Source organism: Diceros bicornis, chromosome 5 (genome assembly GCF_020826845.1).
Source record: "Diceros bicornis minor isolate mBicDic1 chromosome 5, mDicBic1.mat.cur, whole genome shotgun sequence".
NCBI lineage: Eukaryota > Metazoa > Chordata > Mammalia > Perissodactyla > Rhinocerotidae > Diceros > Diceros bicornis.
In genome coordinates this window covers 73,047,703-73,068,073 of record NC_080744.1, presented here as the reverse complement: position 1 = coordinate 73,068,073, position 20,371 = coordinate 73,047,703, and the positions used below count along the sequence as shown (strand labels likewise).

The following is a 20,371-nucleotide window of genomic DNA, read 5'->3' as shown; positions in this document are numbered from 1 at the left end:
ATATACCCAAGAGAAATGGAAACATATCTCCACACAAAAACTTGTACATCAATATTCATTGAAGCATTATTCATAAAAATCAAAAAGTGGAAACAATCCAAATGTCCATCACTCATTAATGGATAAATAAAATGTGATATACCCATATAAGGAAATATTATAACACAATAAAAAGGAATAGTGTACTGATGCATGCTACAACATGGACAAACTTTGAAAACATTATGTTAAGTGAAAGAAGCCAATCACAAAAGAGCACACATTGCCTGATTCCATTTATATATGAAATCTTCAAAATAGGTAAATCTCTAGAGACAAAAAATAGATTAGTGGCTGTCTAGGGTAGGGGGAAGAAGGCATGGTCCGAGGGAAATGAGCAGTGACTGCTACAGTGTATGGGGTTTCATTTTTGGTTGGTGGAAATGTTCTAAAATTGATTGTGGTGATGGGCACACGATTCAGTGAATATTCTAAAATATTCTAAAACCATTGAGTCATACCCCATAAATGGGTGAATTGTATGGTATGTCAATTATCTCAATAAAGCTAATAAAAACATCAATCAATATAATCTATCATATTAACAGGCTAAAGAAGAAAAATCACATGATCATATTAATTGATGCAGAAAAAGCATCTGACAAAATTCAACACCCATTCATAATAAAAACTCAAGAAAAACAGGAATAGAAGAGAAGTTCCTCAACTTGATAAAGAATATCTAACAAAAAAACTATAGTTAACATCATACTTGATGAGAAACTCGAAGCTTTCCTGCTAAGATCAGGAGCAAGGCAAGGATGTCACTCTCACCACGGCTATTCATCGTGGTACTAGAAGTTCTACCCAGTGCAATAGGGCAACAAAAGGAAATAAAAGCAGAGCAGAAAGGAAGAAATAAAACTGTCCCAATTTGCAGAGGGTATAATTTTATACATGAAAAATTCCAAGTAATCTACACAAAAATTCTAGAACTCATAGAACTAATAGAACACAAGACAAATATTTTAAAATCTAGAATAGTTGTATATACTACCAATGAACATGTTGACATCAACATTAAAAATACAATATCATTTCCAATTGCTTAAAAAATTAAATAATTAGGTATACATCTAATAAAACATGTATTAACTCATACGCTGGAAACTACACAAAGTTGATGAAAGAAATCAAAGATCTAAATAAATGGAGAGATAAATTGTGTTCATGGATTGGAAGACAACATAGTCAAGATATCCATTCTACCCAAATTGATATATAGATTTAATGCAATGCCTATCAAAATTCTGCCAAGACTTTTTGTAGATACAGACAAGATTATTCTAAAATTTATATGGAAAAGCACATGATCTAGAAAAACTAAAACAGTTTTGAAAAAAACTAGAATGGGAGGAACCAATCTACCCAATTGCAAGACTTACTCTATAGCTACAGTAACCAAGAGTGTGGGTGGTGTGGGCAGAGATACACAGAGATCAACGGAACAGAACAAAGGACCCAGAAACAGACCCACACAAATACACCCAGTGGATTCTGACTAAGGTACAAAAGCAATTCAACATAAGAAAGTCAGCCTGTTCAACAAGTGGTGCTGGAGCAACTGGACATCCATAGGCAAAAAAAATTAAAACAGAAGAACTGCGCCTCGACGATGGGCCCAGATGAGCCTGCTCTCACAGGGAAGTGCCTCCGCGGGCCCCGCCAGGCAGGACAATTGGAAACAATAACAAAAGCCAGACCAGCGAGCTCCCACAAATGCTAACCGGAGAGACTCGGTCTATGGGGTCTCTGCTCGTATTTCCAATGTATGGGAAGTTGGAACAGTCTCAGAGCCGCACACTGGCTGGTCCCCTGCTGCGCAGGCAGCCTCCTTCAGAGCCTCTAGGCTGTCCTCCCCCTCTCTGGCCTCTCCTTTCTCCGTTGCAGGCCCACCTCTCCACGCCTCAGTTAAAAGGTCCTTCTTCTCTCCCCTCTCTCAAGAGGTCTCGATTTCACCCATGGACAGGTGACCCCCAAGCTCCCCTCTGCAGCCCAGACCACTGTGCCCAGCTGCCTACTTGTCTCCCTTGATGTCTCAAAGGTACTCAAACGCCCTGGCAGACGTCTGAGGTCACTTCTGGCCCTTCCCCAGGGTCCTGTGACTGGTCCCACCATCCATCCAGGTGCACCCATCACAAACCTGGAGCCCCCCAGGACGACCGCCTTATCCCTGCAAACCCCTCACCTATAAAGTGCCCTCTGCCCTGGCCATGCAGCCACCCTCTTAGTGGGCAGGACTCAGCAGTGGCTTTCTCGAGCGCCCCAGCTGCTCCCCACCACCCAGCCACACTGATCTTTCCAAAATGCACCTCTGTTCACATGGCCTTGGGCTTAAAACCTTTCCTGGCTGTTCCAGGCAGCCAGAGCCTCCCTCTTCCCCATAATTCGTGATGTCCTCAGACCTCAGCTAACCCCATGGGGGTCGTGGCCTTCTCAAGAACAAGAACAGAATCAGGATTTGCTTTTCATCAGTGTAATAAAACTTTGCAAAGTTTTGTTGCTAAATCACTTCCACTTTACACCTGTTGTGAACTGCACTCAAGTGTTTGTAAACTAAATTTGCAATAATAAGCAGTTTTTGTGCAATCCTTTACGGCTTACCTAGAGCTTTCACCTCTGTTGTTTCTAAGGAGATTTAATCCTCATTAGCAATTATGTGCGAGTTGGTATCACCAGATGCTTTCAAGATCCAGCCCCCGAGGCGGGCAGGCCTTGCTCCAGGGGCCTGGACAGCAGACCGCATGCCCATCCCGGACAAGCAAACCTCAAGTAGAGCATTTCCTAAGTGGTTGAGGGTATAATTGACTGCCTTGTCTTCAGGAGATAGCAGCTGCCCACACTGCTAACAGCCTCCTGTTTCCTTTCCCTCAGAAGCACTACACCTTGCGGAGCTGTCACACCTCCTAAATCCCTGCTCAGAGGATGCCCTGGGGAACTTCACAAGCAGCCAGGTCCTGTTCCTCGGAGTGCCTGGCACCCTGCGCCCCTGAGCAGGCCTGGGTCTGTAAACCCAAGAACGTCCACACCCGGGGACGCCTGTGCCTAATGTCCCTGTCCTTGGAAAGAGCTGGCGACTTCAAATCCTTTATTCACCGTGTGTGGCAGAGTGAGAAGGGCTCTGCGGATTGAATGTTTTCGCCCCGCGCATTCCATTCCGCAGAACGCCTGACCCGCTCACGTGTGTGCGGCAGGGAGCAGATGCCGCGCTGCAGCTCAAGCGGAACATTCGCCGTGAAAGCGCCTCCAAACCCCCGTCCTGCGGCCCACCCGCTCTGTCCTGCGACCCGCCTCCCAGCGCGCCGCTCCAGGAAACCCAGACACCGCTCAGGGCGGCAGTGGGCGCCGGGTGCTCACGCCAGACACTCAAGTCTTACACGTATCTGCACACTCTCCTTGCTCCATAGGCAACAGCTCAGCACAGGCTTGTTAAAACCCTGCCTGCTCCCAGAATAGCTTAGCTCCTCACCTCCTCCCTCCCGACTAACCTGAAGACTTGAACTTTCTCCAAGAGTGAAGTTTAACGTCCAAGCTGAGAGCTCCGAACGGTGAGCGCAGCGCAAACCTCGAGTAAGGAGAGTGTGTAGGAGCGCGGGCGCTGGGGAGCGCGGGGCGGGGCCGGTGGGAGCGGCGCTCCGGGCTGGCCACGCCCACAGGCATCACCGCGGGCACGCCCCCAGGCGGCCTGCGGGACCAAGAGGAGGGTGCTCCCCGCCTGGCCACGCCCACAGGCATCACCGCGGGCACGCCCCCAGGACGGCCTGCGGGACCAAGAGGAGGGTGCTCCCCGCCTGGCCACGCCCACAGGCATCACCGCGGGCACGCCCCCAGGACGGCCTGCGGGACCAAGAGGAGGGTGCTCCCCGCCTGGCCACGCCCACAGGCATCACCGCGGGCACGCCCCCAGGACGGCCTGCGGGACCAAGAGGAGGGTGCTCCCCGCCTGGCCACGCCCACAGGCATCACCGCGGGCACGCCCCCAGGACGGCCTGCGGGACCAAGAGGAGGGCCCTCCCCGCCTGCGCACGCCCCGTGGGCGGCCCGCAAAGGGCAGGAGGAGGACGCCTCCGTACCCTGAGAGCTGGAAGAGAGCCATCAGGGAATGGAGGGAAGAGGTTCTTGGTAAAAGGCCAGACCAATCTCAGTGCCTTCTCCAAAAACTGATTGACAGTCTCCCCTCGCTTTGCCCATTTCAAGCTCTACTTTATGGAAGGTAGCCAAGTACTTGTAACAGATTTTTCCGTATGAACAAGAATTGGGGAAACGTAACTGAGTGAATATTCTGCCTACTTTTTACTGTTCTGCATTTTAAGAGTTCTCTGCTAGAGCTGATAAACCTGACCATCGTTCCTCTTATTCTCATTGCCTGGTTTCCCCTCCAGCCTAGGGCTGTCGCCAAGGTTACCCTTGTGGAAAGCGCATTCTCTCTCTCTCTCGTACACGTGCACACACACACACACACACACACACAGACATGCACAGACCCCACACAGACACAGAAACACAGACCCACAAACTACACACAGACACACTCATGTACAGATACACACGTGCATGGACTCACACAGACATAAACTACACACTGACACACAGATACACGAGGAAATATGACACACACACACAGAGACACATAAACTATACACTGCCACAGCTATAGACACACACACTCAGGCACACAAACTACACAGACACACACACGCACACCGCAAACTACATACACACAGATGGAGAAACACACACAGAAATATAAACAGGCACCCAGAGAGACACATAATTACACACACACCAACACATGAACACACGTGCACAGACACATAATTACACACACACCAACACATGAATACACATGCACAGACACACACAGATGCATAAGCTACACAGACACACTTTGGCCTGCAGTGGACCAGGCAGCCCCACTGAGGCTTTAGCCCACCGGGCACTGCCTAGGGATTGGCAGGAAGTCCAAGGCTCTTGGTTCATCCACTGTAACAGGCAGAAAACGAAAAGGTCTCCTTGTGGCAAGCACCTCTATAAACCTCTCTGGGAGAGTCGTTTATTCATGGAGCCCGGCTGTGTTAGGTGTTTGGAAGGCACAAAGTTTGTAACAAACACGTTGCACAGGACAGAGCGTGGTCAGAGTTGCCCAGGGCCGAGGACCAAGGACACAGGGCCACTAGGCCTCCCAGAGCAAGATGGGCACCACCACACCACAGTCCCAGCGCCAGCTGCAACAGCAGGAGAGCCTGAGCTCTCTGAGATGACACCCAGATTCAGGCCACCAGATGAGTCTGGTGTGGACACGGCAACAAACTCCGTCCTTGTGGAGCAGGGGGCACTGTGAAGCCTGTGGTCACCCCAGAAACGCAGGCACATCAGACTCAGCCCTGCACCTGCGAGTCCTCCTCCAGTGCCTCAAGGACACGGTTACAGAGCTGAAAGTGGCAAGGGGGCACCAGAGCGTGAATGTGCAGGCACTCTGAGTGGACAGAAGGTTCCAGGCTGCCATTGCCCTTCCAGAATGGCATCCACGCACTGGGACCCTCGATATGCAGGCCGATTGGTCCAAAATAGGGTCCTGAAGCACCAGCAGAGCAATTGTGGCCAAGTACATGGCTCTCTGTGCCCAATGCCTGTGTCACTAACGTCCATGTGCTGACCCCAAGCCTGGCCGATGTTCCTTGTGTAGCTGCTAAATGTTTGCAGTGGGGTCCACCCTACCCTCCTCCAGGGATGAGCCTGTGTGGCCCCAATTATGGAGGAAATCCCATCCCTGCCAGGGATTGGCATCTACCCCGTGCAAACCCACATGGCAGTGAAGCCCCCACAGAGCAGGACAGTCTCTGAGACCAGGCACCACGCTGGACCAAACCACCAGCTCTCCATCTCTAGGCTCCTTAGTCATTGCCAACCAATCCTCTTGGTTGTTGAAGCCAGGTCCAGTTGAGGGTTCCCTTCCTGGCAGCGAGAATAAAGACTGGATACAGATAGCATCATTAGAAGCCTGCAGCGTAATTCAGGGTGACTGCTGTACCGTGAAGGCGGACTGGATTTCTTCAGGCAGAAGTGATTGGAGCCAGCCTCAGGTATGAATCGGTGATTTGACCAAGATATGACCATAGAGTCACACTTTTCTTAGATGGCTTAGGAAATTCCTGAAGGAAATTCTAAACCTGCCTGCAGCTTCCCTTTAGGAATCCTACCCTCTCCCAGGGGTCTCTGTGGTCACCCTCTGTGCAGGCCTTGTGGTCCCCAGCCTTTGCCTGCTCTTACTGCACAGCCCACATGTCCTGCTCATGCACTGGTGCCCACAGGTGGCTCTGCCCCACCTGTGCACTGACCCCTAAGAGATGCGGGAGAGGGAAAGCTGGGCAGACACCCAGGGCAGCTTCCTTCTGCCTCTTGGCCCAGGTCAGAGAGTGACCCAAGAAAGAGGAAAAATCAAATGCAGATTCACACGGGGTCCCTTTATCTACTGCTGTAACAATCCCCTCCTCAAGTTTAGTGACAAAAATAGCGACCATTTATCATGCCCTAGATTCTGTGGGTCTGGAATTTGGAAAGGCACAAGGGAAACGGCTAATCTGCACCCCCAAGACAGTCATAGTGGCACGAAGGCTGGAAGAGACTTGAGTCTGGGGGCTGGAAGCATCTGAAGGTGCACTCCCTTACTTCTGGAGTGGGTCTGCTGGCCCCACCACATAGCCTCTGCCCTGACTCTTGGACTTCCTCACAACATGGTGGCTGGGGCCCAAGAGATAGGAGTGGAAGCCACCAGTTCCTTGAGACCTGAACCCAGGACTGGCAGGTGTCAGTTCTGCCATATCCCATTAACCAAGCAGTCACAGAGGCCAGGTTCAAGGGGAAGGAGACAGCCCCCAATTCTTGATGGGAAAAATGTCAAAGAACGTTAGAGCCATGTTTTAAATCACCACAGATTTCACCCAGCCAAGGATGCAGCAAATGAACAATGAAGGCATGATGCAAGCAATGGGAGGAATTCTGGACTTAAATTACACACTTTTCAGGCATTTTAAAATATAATAATCTGCGGAGCAACAGGAACTCTCATTCAGTGCTGGTAGAAATGCAAAATGGTATAGCCACTTTGGAAGAAAATTTGGCAGTTTCTTACAAAACTAAACATACTCTTACCATACCATCCAGCAATTTCACTCCTGGTATTTACCCAAAGGAGTTCAAAACACATTCACACAAAAACCTGTACATGAATGTTTATAGCAGCTTTATTCATAATTGCTAAAACCTTGAAGCAACCAAGATGTTCTTCAGTAGACATAAACTATCATACATCTAGACAGTGGAATATGATTCAGCACTAAAAAGAAATAAGCTATCAAGCCATGAAGAGACATGGAGGAAACTTAAAGGCATTGCTACAGTGAAAGAAGCCAATCTGAAAAGGCTACATACTATATAATTCTGTTACTGAACACAAACACAGGTTCTTTTACCTGCCACACAAGAGGGGCCAAAAATAAAAAAAAAAAACTGGAACGCCAGGCTTATGGCAAGGAAAAGGGCTTTTATTATCAAAAGGGAGCCAGATGAGGAGATGGGAGCTAAAACTTAGATCCACCTCCTGGAAGGGAAAAAAAATAGGGGTTTTTATTTGGGGTTTTAGGTAGGGGAAGGGGAGCATATGGCCTCGCTGGTTGGTGCCCTCCCACCAGCCTGTGTTTGGCCTTGTGAGGCTGCTTGCAGGGAGGGGGATGGCAAGATAACGGAATCTGCAGGTGAGTATCCTTGGTTATCTGCCTCTGAGATGGTTGGTAGATTCTGGCACCAGGAAGCCAAGGAGTTGGGGTCTGGGAAGCTTCAGTTTCTTGATAGTCTCTCTCAGTTCCCTGTAATAAACTTCAAGGACCCGTAATTAGCAAAACCTTTAGTATGAGCCCAGCCTGAGGCCACCTGGGCTTTAATAATTTGTAACTTCTATTTTCCTAGTGAAGCTCAGGGATACAAAGGTTAAAGAAACCAACAGTTACATATGAATGTAACTAAAGAAGCTTGGAAAGGGGATGGGTGCTTTTGGTTTTGACTCCATATATGCTGGGTGTAATGTAGGGGAATCGACATCAGGGCTGGTATCAATTCCAACTGTATGACATTCTGGAAAAGGCAAAACTATGGAGACAGTAAAAAGATCAGGGGTTTTGGGGAGGGAGGGAGGAATGGAAAGACAGACCACAGAGGATTTTTACCACAGTGAAACTATTCTGTGTGATACTACAATGAAATATGTGTCATTATATGCTTGTCCAAACCCATAGAACGCACATCACTGAGAGAGCCCTAATGTTAACTATGTACTTTGGGTGATAATGATGAGTCCATGTAGGTTCATAAATTGTAACAAATGTAGCACTGTGGTGGGCGATGTAGATAATGGAGGAGGCTCTGCATGAGTGGGAGCAAGGGGTATATGGGAAATCTCTGTACCTTCTGCTCCATTTTGCTGTGAATCTAAAATTGTTCTAATAAATCTTTTTTTTTTTTAATGTAATAAGCTAGAGGAAAATTCATTGGGTAGAATCATCAGAGGAAAGTCTCTTTAGCGTATGGGGGGGGGTGAAACCTTTGAAAAGTGGCTGGAGTGGGGCCCACCTGCCTGGGCTCCCTGCGACTGGCACGACGGGCCTGCCCCTCACACCCCTCACCCTGGCGGAGTGTCCTGAGGCTCAGGCCAGCATTAGGTCGAGCCCACTCCAGCCAGGGAGAGAGAAGAGGCCTGGTCCCAAGGCTGGGACACACAACGCCCAGCGTCCCTGCAGCTGCGGGCTCCGCTCCGTCCGACGTGTCAGCTGCAGATTTCCCAGTAGCCCGGACTGAGACTGGGGGTCACTGCTTCGAGAAATCGTCGTCCCTCCAAGGGGCTCTTTCCATCGGAGCCGGCTGAAGGACGGGTGACAGCACGGCCCGGGAGCCCCGGCTTCCATGGGCGCGCGTGCGCGCAGCGAGCGCAGAGCTGGGCTGCGACCCGGCAGTCCCTCACAAGGAACCTCCCCAGAGACGACGGTGACGCCAAATGCCTGTGGCCCCCACGACAATGACAGCAGAGCAAGCGCAGGAGGCCAAGGACGACTGTCGGCCGGTGGCAGAGTTTAGGGTGTGTGGCGCGCGTCGCTGCAGCAGAGCCCGCCGTCCACGAGCCTCAGCGCCGCCGCAGCGCGGCCCAGTGGCCTCGCCCCCCACGCTCTCTCCCTGCAGAGCCGAGGGGCCCGCGGGCGCAGGTCGCCGCGCCGCAGAGACGGGTCAAGACAGACGGCGGAGCCCGCAGCTAGGGAGGAGGGCCCCGCCAGACGTGCCCTGTGCCTTCCGGGCAGGGTCCGGGCTACCCCCGGGCGAGGTGGGATAACGGGGCGCTGCCGCGCGGAGGTCTCAGGAGCCCCCACGTTCTGGACCCCCTTCCTACCCGCGAAGGGGGACTCCCCGCGGGCGGCCCGCCGTCGGAAGGACCTGGGGCTAACACGGGACAGGAGTGGTGACGACGCCTCGGCGCCCTGTCCCTGCGGTCCTGGCGACTGCACGAGCCCAGCCGCCCGCCCGCCCTGCTGCCCTGGCAGGGACCCCTGTAGGCGCCGCGCCGCCGACTTGCGCCGGGATTTGCGCCCTTCTCAGGCCGGGTTCTCGCGCCCACCGGGATTTGCAGGAGACGGGCCCCCGCAGGGATTCTTGCTGTAAAGTATCTTCCTACAAAACAATGGGTGCTTAATCGGGGTTGGTGGTGCTCACGCCAGAGCTGCACAGAAATTAGACGAACCCCCACCCGCAGAACACCCCCACAGGACCCGGCAGGAGGGACCCAGCCCGGCGCCGCGGCCACGTGCGAACTGCGCGGCGTGTGAAAGCCCAGGCCCGGAGCCGCTCTGGGGCTCCAAGAGCCCGTCTGCGCCGCTAACTTAATTCAGAGCAACTCAAAGCGGATTTCACAATGAACCATGACATTTCAAAAGGAATGTCATAGCTCAGACTTCTGCCTTCTCTTCAACTGCCCCCAAATGCAAGTATCTTGGCTGGTTTTGCAAGTCAAGACGCTTCACACGTGCATGGATTTAGGAAGCTCTCTCTGGTGTTCCCAGATTTCTAGTTAACCCTGAGGTTTCCACTTAACAACCTCAGAAGCCAGTGGTCACCGTGAGGCCGGGCAGTATTCCATGCTGATGAAAGTGGACCATCTACAGTACAATGTGTAGTTGAACACCTGTCCGCAGAGTACAGCCTCCACGCGCTCTCCTGCTCAAACAGCCACTGGGGCGGGTGCTGCCATTTGTAGATGATGAGATACTGCTTCCAGAAGTGCACCTGCCAGAGCTGGGCCCATCGCCCAGCGACAACACAGAGCCAGTGGCCAATTCTGGGGTCCTGCATCAAGGGTGGAGCAGGGGCCACCCCCTTGGCATCCACTGTACTGCTCCACACTCACCTGGGCGCAGGGTGGGACGTGCACCAGGATGCCGATCCCGGGACTGGAGCTTGTCCTTGGGCTTGGAAGGACAGAGTGCCAATGGAGAAACCGCAGAGCAAGGGGACGGCCACGTGGCTGTGAACAAATGTGAGCAGGGTGGCTGTGCAAGGGCAGGCAGGGAGGAGCAGAGATAGGAGAGGCCAGCGGCCCCTTGACCAAGCACTGGGGAAGGGAGGCTATCAGGCCTGGAGGGACAATATTGGGGACTGTCTCTGCTGAGAAAACCAGGAGGAATTTGTCAGGGACTCTAAGGGTCAACACGGGTGTCGGATACCATATGAAGTTCTTGTAAATCTAAGCAGATTGCAGCTTCATACACATTATAAGTGCACATCCACCACTTTTATTGGTAGAAAAACAAACATGATGCATCACACCATCTTATTGCCTCAGACAGGATTAATGCATGATTCAAAATGTTGGTGGAAACTGCCAACAAAATCAAGGAGCCTTTATCAGTGTGACTGATGAGTTCCATTCCTAGCACGGATGAGCCTGCCTTCCCCAGTTTACCTTTCCATAGTTTCTGCTGCACAAGTTTCAATCCGCCAAAATAAACTATAACTTTAGGCTTCATAAATCAGATGAGAATAAAAAATTGAAGATGACATCTAACTGTCCTAGAGATTTGTCTTGGGCAAAAATGAAGAAACTGTTACTATGAAAATCAAAGTGCTTCCTCTTTTTTTTTCCTGAGTGTGAGTGGAGTAGTATAAGAGGATGTAGATAATCCTCCAGTATTCTTGAAGTTAAAAAAAAAAAGTGCTCATAACGAGTATATCTTAGGCAATTGCTTGTGAACAGTGCAAAAACAGTAGAGACAAGCTGGCCTGGTGGAAGGCACGGTTGTCCCACGTTGGCACCTCCCTAGACCACATCACCAGTCGAGAATTTGCGGGTCCTCCCTCTGGAGGGGCAATTTTAGTCTCAAGACTCCTTTTCACTTTTTTTTAATAATTTATTTTTTCCCCCAAAGCCCCAGTAGATAGTTGTATGTCATAGCTGCACATCCTTCTAGTTGCTGCATGTGAGACGCAGCCTCAGCATGGTCGGAGAAGCGGTGCGTCAGTGAGTGCCCGGGATCCGAACCCGTGCTGTCAGCAGTGGAGCGCGCACACTTAACCGCTAAGCCACGGGGCCGGCCCCCTTTTCACTCTTAAAAGCTCTTTGGAATCCTCAATAATTTTTATCTGAGTTAATCTATCAATAGTTAACATATTGCAAATTAAAATGGAAAGGTTTTAAAATATTTATTCCCTTTAAAATGAAAACAAACCCATTACTTATTAACATACTATTTTTGAAAAATTATTTTCCAAAACAAACAACTTTAGTGAGAAGAATAGCATTAACATTCTTATCAATCTTTTTACTATCTGGATTGAGAAGACAGCTGGATTCTCATTTCTGCTTCTGCAGTCCACATATCGCAACGTATTGTTTTGGCTGAAGGATATGAAGGTCTGGCCTCGTGCAGATATGTAGTTGGAGAAGGGAGGACCTCATGGACACCGTGAAAGGGATTTGGGAACCCCAGGGATCTGCAAACAGGACTTTGAGAACCGCTGTTCTAGAGACAGAATACATCTGCCAGCCCATTGATTTTGGGGTTGGCCACATGCAGAACATAGGTGGAGGTGATGGTGTAGTTCTGAGCATGGCCCTCACTGTTTTCACTTGCTCTCTTGCCCTGGTCAGAGAGGCATGCGAAGCCGAGCCCTACCTAACCTGTTGTCGAGAGCCATGCAGCCAAGACCAGCCAGCCCAGATGCATGAAAGAAAGAAATGCTGCTTCTTGATGCCACTGACTTTGGCGGTAGTATGTTATGCAGCAAAAGCTGACTGACAAGAAGAGGGTAAAACACCTCACAGCTTATGGAAATTTTGAGCCAAGTTGAAAAAAAGGCTAATCTGGGCATTCACCAATTTGGTCATGGATAAATTCCCAGAAGAAACTTTCTCTCTTTGGATCTTCTAATGTGAAATATTGTATCCCTGAATAAAGAAACAGTCTCCTACTATGAAATACCCAACTTTTGTCTCCGTGTGTACCGTTTACCTCAAGTTCTAGTGCACTAGACCTGTTAGCCTGTTTTCCTACCCTAGTTTCAGTCCTTCCCTTTGCAGAGAGCCTGCCATACACACGACCCTAGAACAAGCAGCTCGTATCCTGCCCCATGGCTAACTGGATCAGAAACACACCCCTGACCCCAGGCCAATGAGACAGGAACCAAGACTGCACAGACAGACAGGGATGAGGGAAAGGGGAAGGGACCCTGAAGGCTCCCCTTGAACCTCTCCATTCTCCTGATGACCACTCCTTCATCACTGGACTGAGTTTGGTTTTTGTAACCAAAAAAGTCTAACTAGACTGGAATGGCTTTAACTAATGTTGTATCAAAGACTAGTTTATTTTGGGTTGTAGCACATCCACCAGTGCCAGTCTGACCAGATAAGAAAGTTCAGCTTACAATTTTGTGACAGATGTTTTATTTATAGGGAATTAAAATGTAGGCATATACATGACACAAACATTATATACAGTATACTTTCCATGACAGAAGTTATGACACTGCTCACAGAAAGGCCTCAATTCAAGTTACATACTGCATATGCTACAATGTGCACCGGGGGAAGAGGGAGACCAATGGCCTTTTTGTTTTGTTTTGGTTTAAATAACCTCTGGATGCATTCAAGTAATACTGATCATTTAATGTTCAAAAAACTTTTAATAAACAAATTCAGAAAATTAATTGAAATATTTATAATATGATTTAATTGTCACACAGTATTTCCAATGTACAATCAAGACAATGCACAACACTAGAAAGGAAAAAAAACAATCTATTGCACCCACTAGTAAAAAGCCTTTTTATTCATTTTTGGGACGCTGCAATTCAGTATTTATATAAACATTTACACACTTTAGTAAACACAGAAGTCCTACATGTAATGCAGCATTATGGGTGAGAAAACCCTTTTAAGTCTCAAAAATAAATGTCAGTGTCCACATAGTGCCCATGTCAAGGCTGATTCCCCATCATTATTCCATTCATTATTCCCATCACGAGCAACCACAGTCTCTCTGCCCGCTCCCCAGAAATCTAGAGGACTGTATTCTCATCAGACACACCAGACTGCCCACACTCAAAACCGCAGTGCTCTCCTCCTGCTCAGCCTTGTGGTGTCTTGCAATGGATGGCATTTCTCCATCTCAGTGTCCTGTTAAATAATCCTGCGTAGAGTCTGAAGCAAATGAATCCACATCCTCATTCTCCGAGTCATCGCTGCTGTCATCGGCGGCTGGCTCTCCCGTGAGGGCTATTCGAGCATAGTCATCTGTGTCTATCGATTTGCAGAAGTGGATGGCATATTTCAGTTTCTCCTCCAGCACCTGCTTACAGGAATACCTGGGCAACTTCAGCAAAAAGAAGCAGGTGTAGGATTCAGGAAGGAAGTGGTCAGGAGGGTTGTATTTATCCAACACCTGTTGATGAAAAATATTAAATAATCAGAGACTATGTACCAGGAAAGGAAAAACTGCAAATCTATTTCATTATGTTCATTAGACTCTTGACTCTCACAAAAATCATCATATTTTTGGCTAAGAATAATAAAATATCAGGAAACACATAATCTAGCCAATTTTAGAAAGCAGCAGCTCATTAATGCCTAGCACTTGTAGTAAAAAATAGCAGTTGGTTACTGTGACAATTACTTTTTATAAATCAACGCCGTGAAGAGAGTCAGATGGCTCCATCCACCCTCAGTCGACACAGGTGGGACCCCAGCCTGGTGGGCACAGGCCTGGCTCAGCACTCCCCACATGGGGAAGCTCTCTGTAAATCCATCAGCCCACCTGCAACCACTACAGATTAAGATACTAGGAAGCCAGCAAGAACTGTGGGAAAAAACCAGGAATTACCTACCTTTTGACAGAAAAACTATATGTGCTCTCAAAGATCTCCCTGAGAGATGGCTACTTTTGTAACTCTGGCTACAGACACAGGTCAGGCTGCCCTTGGGACAAGGAGCCCGTCCCTGCATCCTTCCAGGCATGCAAGGAGAGTGGACGTCCCACCCCTCTGAGGAAGCCTCCCACCCCCACGGTATTGCTACCAGGAAAGTCACACCTGAGGGTCTCGAGGGGGCAGAGGGGTCAGGTCATTTCACCTCAGTGACCTGGCAAGACAGAGACTATTTCTGACCATGGGACCACAGAGTTAGAACTCAAGGCAAAACGCCTGCTCTGACTCTGATGAGCACTCTGATTTTTCTCAGTAAGCAGCATTACTTAGTGATTCACCTAACCTGAGCAGAGAATCAAACAAATGCTTTAAATGATGTGTGTGCTCAAAATCTAGAACACACTGACATAATAGCAGTATATTCTGGTGGTGGCCAGATAAATTTTTTAAAAGTAGGTACCGGTACCCAAGACCTGTTATAAAATTCTGAGCTATCAAATCAAAGAAGGTGGGTGTTTTTCAGTTTTGTTTCCAGGGAGAAGGAAAACCACATAACACAAGAGACCAATTTTCCAATCTGCTGCAGGATTGTGTGCGAGGATCACGACCCCTCAGCTGACACCCAAGTCATGCAAGAGCCACACCTGGATGACAAAGTCTCTGCCCCGGAAGTCGGCGATGGTCCTGGGCAGCCTCGTCCGGCCCCACACAAAGCGAAGGAAGAGGGAGCGCTCTGTATTGGAGAAGGACTCCATCACCTCCCAGAACCACTGGATCAGGGATGCAGAAGGCTCGATCCCTTTGTACGTTGCCACTGACTTCAAAAGATGCAGAGGGATATCTGGGCTGCCACACACCTGTGGAGGGACACAGTCAGGGTGGGCTGACGCTTAAGACTCTTCACTGCAGCAAAGAATCAATCATTCTTTCTACCAAGGCCTGTTTGGGGAGGGGTGGGTGTGGGAGGCAAGAGAAGACAGGTGCGAGGACAGGTCCTGCATGACCTCGACCCTGTGGCCCACCCTTGTGTGGGGTGGGGGCTGTGACGGAGGGAGGCAGGGTACCCTTGTCTCCCAAGCATGTTTTCACTTCATTCAACAGGTATAAGCATATCTCAGATTTCCAAAATTTAACTGAGAGGTTAACTAGTGGCACTGATTTCATGGGTCACCACGCAAAAGGAAGTCCCAGGGAGGCAGCTTGTGGGGATTGGCATACCATCGTCTCTAGTTCGTATCCAGTGAACAGAGAAAGAAGGGGGACAGGCACGACTCGGGCCATCCCCTCCCGAACGGCAGCCACCTGCTCATCAAATTCATGGAGTCTGAAAGATAAAACTCACTTTGCATTTCTATCTTTGGTGAGGTAGATCTTTTTTTTTTTTTTTTTTGAGGAAGATCAGCCCTCAGCTAACATCCGTGCTAATCCTTTTTTTACTGAGGAAGACCGGCTCTGAGCTAACATCTATTGCCAATCCTCCTCCTTTTCTTTTCCCCCCAAAGCCCCCCAGTAGATAGTTGTACGTCATAGTTGCACATCCTTCTAGTTGCTGTATGTGGGACTCGGCCTCAGCATGGCCAGAGAAGCGGTGCGTTGGTGCGCGCCCGGGATTTGAACTTGGGCCGCCAGTAGCGGAGCGCGCGCACTTAACCGCCAAGCCACGGGGCCGGCCCCTGGTGAGGTAGATCTTGCTCTGCTCATACCAAGCCTTACCATACAGATGACCAAGACGTGTGCTTTACAGACACAGCATTACAGAGCTTGTCACACGAGGAGTTCATCTCGACTGGCACATAGACGATAACTTCAAAAACTACCTGCGGCTCTACACACTCCAAGGCACAATTCTCCACATTTCCTTCCTTCCCAGGAAGGAGCCAGAATTAGACACCCAGACTCAGAGAACCAGGCCCCTCAACACCCACAGTACGGACCCTCTGGAAGCAGATGCTGTGTTCAGGGCCCTCATGACTGGCGAGTTGGGGCACAAGGCAGAAACAGACACAGGGGACAGCATAGCACAGGATGCCTGCCAGGACCACCTTCAACCAGAGCCCAGCAAGCAAAGGCCACTCGATGTGCATGGCCTCGTCCCAACACCCAGCGAGGTGCTTCTGGAGGATGAGGCCCCCGAGGACCACACCATGTGGACTTGGGACTTTGGGCACAGGCAGCGATGAGCAGAAGTTATGGGTGTTGGTGCTGACCTGTCACGCAGCAACAACACCTGAATGCCGGCTGAGGGCCATGTCGGGGGCAGAGATGGCCCAGACATAGTCCTGCCTCAGGAGAGGTGACAGAGCACAGAGGGGCATACATAGGCCGCGTGACCTCTGCTGGGACAGTCTCCAAAATGGAGAATTCTATTCACCTCAGTATTCTAGTCAGAGCCAGGTATCTCAGGTGACAATAATAAGTACTCTGACCCTGATCACAAAATAAGTTTTGATGACCACAGATCAGCAGTAGTTGGAGCCAAAACCATTATCATTTTACTATATATGACACTTCTAAAAGAACACAGCCATCCAAGCGAACCATTTTCTGCTATTTTTGCTATTTGTTGAGTCAAAACAATGGAGGGCAGATGACCACGCACCTGTAGTTTATTGCCAGCCGGACGTACTCTGCACGGTTGTCCAGGGTGATGTGCGTGTACTTGGAGCTCAGCTGGATGTCCTGGCCGCTTGCGCTTGGCACCGTGAAGGGCAGGCTCATGGCTTCAAACTCTTCCGAGGTGGCTTCATTGTCACGAATGTACATGAGCCCAGGGATAAAATCTTTATCGACCTTCCAAGGGGGAAAAGGGAGTCCATGTGTTGAGTCAGGTCTGTTCCTGCACCCCAGGCCCCAGCTCACACCCTGGTTGCTTAGCTGAGGGGCCTTGGTCTGCCTCAGGTGTGCTGCGAGGCTGTGAGCGCATTGCACATGCTGGGAAATAAAAGAGCAGCAACGAAGAAGTACTTCACTCAAGGAAGGAAGAAACTGTAATTCAAGGAAGTCCTTAAAATTAACCACCAAGAGAGCAATAGCCACTGATCAGAGACAGACTCCACCCTGCAGTCATGGCACTGAGGGAAAGGCAGCCACAGGGAGGGCAGGGTGCTGACAGTAGCCACCTGGGGTCTCACCTTCCCCGAGAGCCTGAGCCACAGCCCAGCTGCCTGCAAGTTCAGCACCTCCACAGGGAAAATGGTGAGATTTCTTCCCTGACAAGACTGTGCAAGTTGCAAAGCAACACAAAAGAGATGATCTATCAAGTTCTAGAAGCAAACTAGCCTTGTATCCACATGCCTTCTTTGCTACCAGAAGGTGGTCTGCGGCCAGCAACCTTATCACCCATGAGTGACGCAGGACCTCAGGACAGGCTGTGCCTCTTAACCAGACCCCAGGGGACCCCCCAAAGTGCTCTGTACCTGGCACACAAGGTGTCACATTTCCCCATCCCCTCCCTCCTATGGTTACCTCGCTGAGGTCTGCAATTGTCAGGTTCATCCCAGCCAGCTGCTTCCAGACAGGCTCAGCCAGGTTGAGGCTCAGGGGACTCCCAGTCCGGATGGCAATGCCCAGTAACACACCTGTTCGTTCAAGGCACAAGTGACAGGAGATACTTGAAATTGATGACAGAACATCTAGTTCATTCAACAACACAGTGGAGACTAGCTCTACCCTGGGGCCTCAGTGCCTTCTAAATCAACAGCACCCAAATTCATGGAGACTTAGGTCCATCCTTAACACATCTGTCCTCTTCTAAATTCATTGTTTCTTTTCGTTGCTACGGGCCAAGTTTCTAACTCTTCTACTCTTTCAACCAATAGGTGGTAAGACACACAGAGGCTAATCCTCATTCCTCTGATGGCAAAGCAAACAACCGGAACTTCTCAAGGAGGCGGCACGGTGCCTGGAGAGGTGCAGGCAGTGCCAGGAGTGCATGGTACAGACTCTTAATGGAATAGGAGGGAGGGGCTGGCTGACCACCAAAACCCCCTCAGGTCCGATCCCAAGTTTCAGATACACTGAAGAGGCAGAAACACGGTATTTCAGATCCTCTGAGTGCCAAAGCACCTTTTGGTCCTTCGCACACAGCTGCTGACAGTAGGGCTCTGCTCATCCCTGCTGCTACACACTGAAAAAGCTAAAAGCAGATATTCAAAATATCTACCACCACTCCCAAGACAGAGTAGGCATTAAGCTAACTGAAGGTGCACACGGCTGCATAACTACAGCATCATGCCCATGCAAGAAGGCCCACCAAAGAAGCGGAACATGTTGGTGTGCACGGGCGCCCTGGCGGCCGGGCTGAACAGGTAGCAGTCACGGTTGGCCCCCGACTCGTCTCTCCCGTTGGGTGTCACGATCAGAAGGGGGGTGAGTCCATTCTGCAGCTCTTCACAGATCTCAGCTATGGACTCGCTGTAGCCACCACCACAGTCATCCACAGATTCACCTTGAGGGAAAGGAAAGTCAGCAACTCACAGTCACCCCAACACAGCCCCGGGGGAGGCCACCGAGTGGGCTTCCCAGCTTTCCCTGCACTGCTCATCACACCACTGTGCAGGACCATCGTACCACAGGCCCTCCAGTGCACAAAACTCTCACCCACAAACTTGACTTTCCAGACGCGGTGAGGGAGGAGGAGGCTGTCAGGACTAAAGGAACTCATCTTTGCACACATCTGCCCAAAGACAGACTTGGTGCCATCAGGGCCCGCCAGGCCGCCTTTACTCCTCGAACGTTTGACCTGGAGAGGGAAGACAGAAATCTGAAACAGCGGACACAGCAGAAGCATACAGCTGCCATCTCCAGCAGCTGACTGGCCTGGGACACCTGCGCCAACGCCAAACCTGGGGCCGCTCACCCCTCTATTCCCCTTGACTCTCCCTCTTGGTCACCAGGTGAGAGTCCAGCCAGCATGCTGTTGCAGGACTTGGAGAGCTGTTGTGAGTGCAGCCTACAGACAGCAAGCAGCACTTAGGCGTGTGGTATCACCCCTACAACTTTGTACCTCTGCGAGCACCAGGCAAAACAAAGCAAAACCCAGGGGACACGCCTGTGCAAGGGTGATGGCTTCTAGACTACACACACCTCTTCCTCCACCATGACTCCTCTTCTGGGATTAACTCATGTTCCTCACTTCCTGCACCCGAAGCCTCTGAGAACCTCAAAGACCCACCTCCATCTCCTTTACCCTCACTTGATGCCACATGTTCACTTGCTCGGGACTCACACACAGGATACCCACCAGATGGCTGTGCTGATGGAAGCTCTAAACACGCGAGGCCAGGCCCTGGCTCACCTGCACACATCCAGCAGGTCACCAGTGACAGCACAGCACCCCTCAGGACTGGTGGTGTCTAAGCAAACACACCCTTGAGAAATCACAGACCACAGTGATAACTCTGATCAGCCACGTGGTCAGTAACTGCAACCTGGTTCATCGTCACGCTTTATCACCCTAACCCCTGCCAACCACTTCACCACATCACCCCGGCCTCCACGAATGAGATGCCAGGAACTCCAAAAGTGGCCCTCCTAGCAGACTATCAGCACTCGGAGATTCACCCCAAATGGCTCTGAGACCTAACCCAGATGCACTTGGGCCGGAACAGAACCTTCCTTCCCTCACTCACCTGCACGGATCCTACTCCAACCCTCAGGGTCACTGCATCTCCCCCAAGCATGATCACTTTTCCTATCTGTTATTTCTCATCCTAAGCTAAGATTTCTGAACAGATCAGACCAAGGGTCCTCAAGGCCCTCACTCAGTGTGGACTCAGTAACCCTACAGCTTTGCAACCTAGGCTGTGTTTCAGAATCACCTGGGAAGCTCAGTCTGAAATGATGACAAAAAGAGAAGTTAAGGAAAAAATGATCATGA

The 20,371-nt window shown here is 50.2% G+C and overlaps 2 protein-coding genes across 11 annotated transcripts in view; both read right to left on the bottom strand.

Moving 5' to 3' along the window:
* OCA2 (OCA2 melanosomal transmembrane protein) overlaps window positions 1–3,621 on the bottom strand; it is a 341,967-nt gene extending 338,346 nt beyond the window's left edge. For both annotated transcript variants that reach the window (XM_058542240.1, XM_058542242.1), the window contains exon 1: window positions 3,528–3,621. The gene's annotated coding sequence lies outside the window, so the exon portion shown is untranslated. The remainder of the gene's footprint in view (window positions 1–3,527) is intronic.
* Window positions 3,622–13,278: 9,657 nt separating this feature from the next.
* The window catches only part of HERC2 (HECT and RLD domain containing E3 ubiquitin protein ligase 2), a 229,527-nt gene continuing 222,434 nt past the window's right edge, over window positions 13,279–20,371 (bottom strand). For all 9 annotated transcript variants that reach the window (XM_058542234.1, XM_058542230.1, XM_058542235.1 and 6 more), the window contains 7 exons: window positions 19,093–19,234; window positions 18,746–18,940; window positions 17,959–18,071; window positions 17,093–17,283; window positions 15,712–15,817; window positions 15,138–15,350; window positions 13,279–14,012 (listed from right to left, as the gene is read on the bottom strand). In XM_058542234.1, coding sequence (XP_058398217.1) covers window positions 13,740–14,012; window positions 15,138–15,350; window positions 15,712–15,817; window positions 17,093–17,283; window positions 17,959–18,071; window positions 18,746–18,940; window positions 19,093–19,234 — 1,233 coding nt within the window. In that variant the 3' untranslated portion in view covers window positions 13,279–13,739. The remainder of the gene's footprint in view (window positions 14,013–15,137; window positions 15,351–15,711; window positions 15,818–17,092; window positions 17,284–17,958; window positions 18,072–18,745; window positions 18,941–19,092; window positions 19,235–20,371) is intronic.